This window comes from Olea europaea, unplaced genomic scaffold, assembly GCF_002742605.1.
Source record: "Olea europaea var. sylvestris unplaced genomic scaffold, O_europaea_v1 scaffold3014, whole genome shotgun sequence".
Lineage (NCBI taxonomy): Eukaryota > Viridiplantae > Streptophyta > Magnoliopsida > Lamiales > Oleaceae > Olea > Olea europaea.
This window is the reverse complement of record NW_019248804.1, coordinates 14,875-22,516: the sequence shown is the minus strand read 5'-3', so window position 1 is coordinate 22,516 and position 7,642 is coordinate 14,875. Positions and strand designations below refer to the sequence as shown.

General features: G+C 33.4%; 2 protein-coding genes across 5 annotated transcripts in view; both read left to right on the top strand.

Annotated features, from left to right (window-relative positions):
- Positions 1-2,876, top strand: part of LOC111384808 (polyadenylate-binding protein-interacting protein 8-like) — a 6,908-nt gene extending 4,032 nt beyond the window's left edge. The window contains exons 4-10 of one of the 4 annotated variants that reach the window (XM_023009135.1): positions 515-587; positions 693-805; positions 950-1,009; positions 1,185-1,232; positions 1,318-1,386; positions 2,415-2,476; positions 2,557-2,876. In XM_023009135.1, coding sequence (XP_022864903.1) covers positions 515-587; positions 693-805; positions 950-1,009; positions 1,185-1,232; positions 1,318-1,386; positions 2,415-2,476; positions 2,557-2,614 — 483 coding nt within the window. In that variant the 3' untranslated portion in view covers positions 2,615-2,876. The remainder of the gene's footprint in view (positions 1-514; positions 588-692; positions 806-949; positions 1,010-1,184; positions 1,233-1,317; positions 1,387-2,414; positions 2,477-2,556) is intronic. The other 3 variants (XM_023009136.1, XM_023009137.1, XM_023009139.1) reach the window with 3 other exon arrangements.
- Positions 2,877-6,061: 3,185 nt separating this feature from the next.
- LOC111384806 (VQ motif-containing protein 1-like) lies at positions 6,062-6,340 on the top strand. Its single transcript, XM_023009132.1, has one exon. The coding sequence runs from the start codon at positions 6,062-6,064 to the stop codon at positions 6,338-6,340; it is 279 nt and encodes a 92-aa protein (XP_022864900.1).
- The last annotated feature ends 1,302 nt before the right edge of the window (positions 6,341-7,642 follow it).

Below are 7,642 nucleotides of genomic sequence, written 5' to 3'. Positions count from 1 at the left end.
TATCTACCTTTTAACTGTAATTAAATCTAATATTCAGTTTCCAATTTCTTTAGTTTCAAAGAATTTTTGGTTGATGAATTCAATTCTTATGTGGCATGGCCTGTTTTCTCTGAAACAATTGATGTGTTGGATATCATGTCCCCTTGTCTTTAATCCTTAGTTTCACCTTTATGTTCATAAACTTTTGATGTGTATTCGTCAAAGTTCTATATGATATCGGTGGAATATGCTTTACGGTATTTTAAGGTGATGTAATAGAGCTGTATAATCACCCTGCTTTGGAGACATTGCAGAAGTAGACATCCTGTTCTTTTCCTGAGTATGATCATTAGTGTTTTATCTTTTGATTTGTTGAATTTTTTCCCACGTGATAAGCAAGTTTCCCCTTCTCTTTGTCAAGAATAACCAAAAATATCCTCCTTGATTTTTGGTGAATGGAACTGAAACACTTGAGCTATCAAATTGATGTATTCTATATTGATATATATGACATGTTGCTCCTCTTACTCTGAAGGTTGTTGATTGTCGTATTTGTGGCGATGCAAACTCCCATCTTCACTTTGCTTTTGTAGAATTTTCGGACGAGTGTAAGTTAGATTTCTTTTTCCTTTTTTCTTTCTGCCAATGCTTAGTGCTTAATGCTTGTCTGATGTCTGAAACCTGACTGTTCCATGGGGAACTAAAATCAACAGATTCTGCTCAAGCGTCTCTTAACCTTTGTGGGACACTGTTGGGTTTCTCTCCTGTTAAGGTTCTACCTTCTAAAACTGCCATCCTTCCTGTGAATCCTACATTTCTTCCCAGGGTACGAACAAATCTCCAGCACTGCTAATATACTTGAAATACTTGCTTAACTTGCTTTTGTCTCCACTTATTTTTTCCCATCTAGTATCTCATTTCTCTATTATATCCATTTTTTTCATTATATATGCCGAATTTTTACAAATAGTCAGAAGACGAACGGGGGATGTGTGCCAGGACAATCTACTGTACCAATATTGATAAGAGGGTATGCACACCTCATCTGTTTTTGGTTTAATATGATAAAAGTTTTTGTTTGTCCTTCTCTACTCATACTTGCTTTTTAATCTGATGAATAATCCACTGGAAAATGCCTTCTTTTACTCATAAGTTAGAAAATAAATGACTAAATATGTTCACGTGATGTATTTTGTCATGAGCAGGTTTCTCAGGCTGACGTTAAGAATTTCTTTGAAACAAGATGTGGTGAGGTGTGCCTAAAATTTCAAACATTGGGTGGATTTGGTTATAGTTGGCTTGGAAGTGTTTAGTGACCAATAGATCTCGGAATTGTAGGTTTCCCGCCTGATGCTCCTAGGGGATCACATGCATTCTACTCGGATTGCTTTTGTTGAATTTTCCATGGTATGCTATTTTTACTGAAATTGCTACTGCACGACTGCTATTGCATTTCTAAACGTGTAAGTATATGCGGGTAGAAAAACTAACTGGATGTCAGTAACATTAGTTTTCTCTAACAAGCATTCTTTAGATCAGGTGGGGGCTTGGTCATCCTGTGGCTGGAACATCTGGAACCACAAAATCCATAAACTTGGATATTTTCTTTGGCATGTCAACGGAAACAAAGATCTTCTAGAACAAACATTTGAATATGAAGTCTAAGAACATATGGAGTAAAAGGTGGCTTCTTAAGACTGCCCTGAATTTCCCTGTTGCTTACCAATTAGCCTTATTGACATGGGTATGGGTTTCTATATGAGCTGATAGAATTCATTGGCTGCGTCAATCAAATGAAAAGATTCATTTAGGAGGACTAATAGTTGTCGTTTTTTACCTCATTCACAAATATTACAAGACTGTTATTATCTTTTCCAGACCTTTGAAGGCCGAGAGGGCGATAAGATTCTCTACTCGATCAATATGTGATTGTAATATGGCTTGCACACACGCACTTTAACCTCTCTTTTTAGTTGCGCTTCTGCAAAGTTATTGGAAAAGGAGACAAAATGACATGAGGGAAGGGATCATTAATTTCATATGAATTTAAGATAGACTGGAGAATGGGATAAAAAAGCACAGTTCTCCTTTGTTAGCATTCATTAGAATAAATAACTGACTTGATAATTTTTTATGTAACGTTGAGCTGTTCCGACTGTGGGACGTACATGGTTGATTATACAGGTGCAGCTTACACAATTTTATACCAGAAGCTTTCTTTCAAATAAAAAAGTCATGCTAAAAAAAGTTAGCTGGGAATATATTACATCTTATCCCTTAATTTGAACCAGAGAAGTTTTGAATTTGTCAGATTTCAACATATATGTAAGTGTGCATCGTGAAAATGAAGTCCATTCAAAGTGGATTAAGTTATTATACTTATTTTACATGCATTCAATTTGAAAAAAAAATTAAGAAAGCTATTACTTTCACAGGCTGAGAGTGCAATCCTCGCCCTTGATTGTTGTGGCAAAATTTTGGGATCCCAACACATCAGGTACAAGTTATTGGTTGCCGCTAAATCTTTGTCAAGTCGATAGATTTTCTTTTACTTTAACAGGTTTAAAAATATTGTAGGGTAAGCCCTTCAAAGACACCTGTGAGACCACGAGTTCCATCCCCGGAAATGCAGTAAGCAGATCATTTGAGTCCAGAATCTTGAAGAACGTTGGTGTTGGTCTGAGACTTTCTTCTAGTTGAAGAGGTGGTGAAATTGCCCCTGTTTCATTTTTTCCTATTCCTGGCAACACTTACTTTTCTATTGACTGATACAACCTCTGACCTTCAACTGATCAAGTTTACTGGGATGGTTCCATTCTTTGGTACTTTTAACTATGATTAATCATATAAAGCTAGCTCGGTGTTGTACCGGTGGCTGTGAGTTGAAGGTTTTCCCACTGCACCATTTGATAATTAATCAGTAGCGTAATATCGTCTTACTTTCGTCTTTATACCGTATAGGAATTTATATGAGTATATGTTGGTCTAGGTTTATGGCCTTTAGTTTCAAGGATAGATTGAAGAATGAGCACGAGTAGGATAGTGGTAGTGAAAAAATTAAAAACAGAGTCTGCCAAGGCAAGTATGGTGTTTGGAGGGATAAATTATACATATTTTGCATCGACCTAAAGAGGTTGTTGCAATTTAGGACGGGACGAGAAGGACCACTCCACCTTGTTATTCCTCTGCCATTTCTGATTGCTAATTCCTCATGCTCGACTGCAACCGTCAAGCCCATCTTTGTTATGGCAGAAATCTTAGAGCGAAACACTTTAAAAAGTTGGACCTAGTACCTTGCCCGGTCCAAGACGGAGCTTAATATTAACCAGAAATTTTCTTTGATTTTTTCTTGCTACAAATGGGACATTAGTCAGCTGCATGTTCCCCAAGGAGCTTTTGCTGACCATCGTGCGAACAAGATTTGTCGTATGTTTGACCATTCAATTTTGTCTTCTCTTAATCTTAAAAGTAAAAATGATAAATTTTTACCCACATGTTTCAATTGTTTGACTAAAACGTGTTTGGTTATATTTTGGATAAACTCATTTCCCCTATTAAATATAAGAAATTTACTTAGGGTTTGTTTGGGAGTGATTTTAAGAATTAATTTTTTGACTTTTAGGAGAAAAGTGGGGTCCATTCGTCAGAAAAGAAGTCAAATATGACGGCTCAATTAGTAAAATAACTGTCAAAAAATCAATTTTTTGGGAAAATCACTTCTAGACAAACTCTTATTTTACTTGTATTTCAATTTACACATAACTAAGTCTTTTTATTTACTCTTTTTCATTTGGTCAAAAACACACACACCAGTTATAATATAATTCCTCGAGGAACGTTAATAATTTCAAGAAAAAAAAAAGTATAAAAAATATAACTTCAATTTTTTATTTTTTTTAAAAAATACTTGTTGACTTTGATTCACAATATTTGGTCTAATTTTCAATTCATAAAAAAGTGGCGTAGTCGCAATTGTCCGTATAACGTTAAAATCTGTGCACGCCACGAGGGAGAAAACTCAGGAAAACAGTGAAAAAAAGTGCGTTAACAAAATATATGGGACCCACTTGTAAATATTCGAATCAGGGTGGACCCAGATTGAATTGCGTGGTTGAAATTCCCTGCGAGTGTAAGTAATGATTTGGCTGTATTATAATGGAAACATGACTCTTTTTTTTAATATAATTTTTATAAATAATTTTAAGATGAAATTTACTTAATTTTAAATTAAGTGTAATATTATCATCAAAATAAATTGCTAAGAAAGTTGGGGGATGCTTCCATCGAAAAATTCCGAGACGATTGTCAAAATCAATGCTAAATAGGTCGATTTAAATAAATGTGATGTACTTCGCGTAATACACGAACTAAAAATGTTTGTCGCTTTGCGCTCGGTACGGGAATGAATTAGTCCATAATCTCGCGTCTTTAACTACTACTTTGACTTTCAATGTATTCCTTTGGACTGATTGTATTTTCTTTTCTATTTCGCTTGTGTTTTTGGGGGGTGATCTTGCTTAATGAGAGAATATTCATATTTATGAAAAAAATACTTGCTTTTAATTCATTGTTGAAATTTTTTATATTTGATTTATATGTATAAGCAAACTTTTTAAGCTCCAGGAAACATGCTTTGAGAACAAATGTGACGATATTTCATTAACGTGGATTGTATTTGTGCCATAAGTTATTACTTTGAGAACAAATGTGACGATATCCTACAATAGAATTTAATGAAATGTAAAATCGAGTACTCTAAGTCGCGTTCCAAATCCTCGATATTCTTTATGAATCAACGAGTGTTTGCTGTTATCTTCTAGCTTCACGGGGTGAATCAACATAAAGAAAAATAGTTTTCGTAATTTCCATGTTCTCGTATTACTCTACACCATATTCACTTTTAAAAACCTTTATGTTGTGCATAAATTTTTGTATGAAAATATATAGAAAAAATCAAATGTTTAATATTATTTCAAGATATTTTTATAAGTACTGGTCATTCTTTCCTTTTCTCATGAACATTGAACCAATTAAAGAATTTTACAAATTAATCCAATGACTCTTAGTTCATGACAAAGATAAAGATAATGATTTTGCTTACTATTACTAGTTCTTAATATATTTGATGAATGAGATTTTACACTATTGAATAAGATACGAAATAAATAAATAAATTATCGATTTTTTAACATGTCATTTATATTTTGTAGCGTTTTAAATTAGAACATTATTCAAAAAAGTAAATAAGCGAATCAATTGATTATGGAGTTATTTTAATACGATCTAACATATAATTTTTACGCATAATCGGACCAAAATTTAGACCTATTTGTTATTTTGCTTATTTTATCAATACAGTACAGTTCTTGTTAGGTTGACCTATTGATCCAACAAAATTGGTACCAAGCATCAACTTGCTAAAATAAAAACTAATTTCAAGTAGAAAGTTTCTAAGAATATTTCAAGGCATCCAAGTAGAGCTCTACGACCAAAAAAAAAAAATAATAATAATAAAATAAAATTGAGGGCGTTGTCATTGTCTTGCATTCATATTATAATAATTATTTTCTTTCTAGAAAGTACTAGGTTTTATTACATTTTTCCTGCACCAACATCCTAAAAAAATAACTAGTTCACGTATGATTACTGATTTATTTTAGGTATTAGAAGCAAAAATACAATTATGAACGTGTCACATTCGCAATTGAACATTTATTAGAATTTCTAGTAATATGAAAATGTAAGTATTTATCAATTATCATTATAAAAAAACTGAAATTTAATTTTATTTATGAAAAAACACAAGTTTTTACATTTTTCTCAAACAAATGTCGAAATAATCATAAAATCAAGTCTTCCTCTAAGGTTCAACGAGCAAGATTTTTCCCAATTGTGTGCTTTGACTGGGTCAACGGTCCTTCTAGACTGCCTAGATCCCAGTAGTCAACTTTTATCATTCCTAACCATTATAAATAGTTCGAGTCCATCAGTTCAACTCAATAGTCAGTAAGAATATTCCGCCGTTATCTGCCACCGTGATAAGAAACGTCCGCCGTGGTTTTTTATGCATTTTCGGAACTCAATGTCTGGATCCAATAAGAAGACCGTGAAGGTGGTGCTAATCAACACCGAATACGTGGAAACAGATGCAATGAACTTCAAATCTGTTGTTCAGAAACTCACCGGAAAAGATTCAGTAGTGGCGGCGCAGTCATCTTCCGCCACCAAACAGCAGCCAAGAAGAGAAATGTCAACCGCTGCTCCGCCAGTTTTTTCACGTGGAATGTCGTTTAAGGATTTTGACTGGATGCTTAAGGAGATGCCACCACTTGATGAACTTTACGGGCTTTGTTCGGAATAACTAAACCCTGTATGTGTATATATATATATATATATATATATATATATATATATATTTATTATTATTATTATTATTTATTTATTTATTTATTTTTAATTCTTTCTCACTATTGGATTGGATGTAATTAAAATTGCTTTATAAATTTCGAATTATTTGAAAATAAGCTAATTTGCTCCAACTTCGAAAAGTAGCTGCACACACTTATGTCCATTCTTATGATCAACAATTGCTTATGTCTTCACCAATTGCTTTCGAGATTAAGTTTCACATAATCGTGTTCTAAGATTGATCTTTCTCCGATGAAAATACAATTTTGCTTGATCATGTTAATAAAAAAGAGAGTGCCTCAAATCGATTAATTGATAGCAATACACTTTTTTTTTTCCTTTTCTTTTTTTTTTTGGAAAAAAAGCCATCCAATTTAAGATGAGAATTTTTAGGCTTCCTAACCTTAAATTGGAAAAGGACAATTCAATACCAAGGATGTCGTTCAATGGGAAGGAGGATGAAGTTCAGAAACAATATGCTGCCTCGTGCAACTTGAAGTTCATTTGAGAATTTATTTTCTTGAGAACGTGTGCGTGATTAGCTATGATTTCTATTGAAAAAAAATATGTTGGAAAATTTTGATTTTAGTAGTTTGATTACTAATTTTACATCTCAAAATGTGAGAAGGTTAAATCTTATGCTTGAGTGAGAGAAATTTTATTTTGGTATTTTTCTTTTGAATTGTATAAAGTTTTCGTTGGGCCCCATAATAATTAAATGCCTGGTGCCTCTAAATTTTCAGGACCGGTCCTGTGGAGGTTGTAATAAAGGTGGGTAAGAGAAGAGAGGTGAATTGAATAGCTTGGTAACTTTTCAATATAAGAGTTGGCTGAATGCTCTGTTTACCTTTTAAGTGAAATGATTAAAGTGGCTTATGCTTGTTTTCTTTCATCCTCACCACCTAGTTTATAGTCAAAACTGGAACATAAAAAGTTATTGCATTCTTTTTATTTATGCTTGATCTTGGGTCTTAGGTATTGGTCGAACATGATAAAGAAAGTTTAATGGTCAAATAAATCCCAAGCGAAAGCCTTCTATTTGCAAAATTGCTGGAGTCATATAGATTGATCGGGCACCCTTCTATCTAGTATCATATACTATGGAGTCACATTGCTAGAGACATTACACAAAAATCAGATGCTAGCCAGCACCGGTGGGTGCCAAGGATAGTACTTAGGGCTTGTTCGATAATAATTATGAGAATTAATGTTTTGACCGTTAGATACAAAAGTAGGTCCTACCTATGAGAGAAAA

Coding starts and splice junctions, on each gene's coding strand:
- LOC111384806 (XM_023009132.1), top strand. CDS start 6,062: ATGTCTGGATCCAATAAGAAGACCGTGAAGGTGGTGCTAATCAACACC.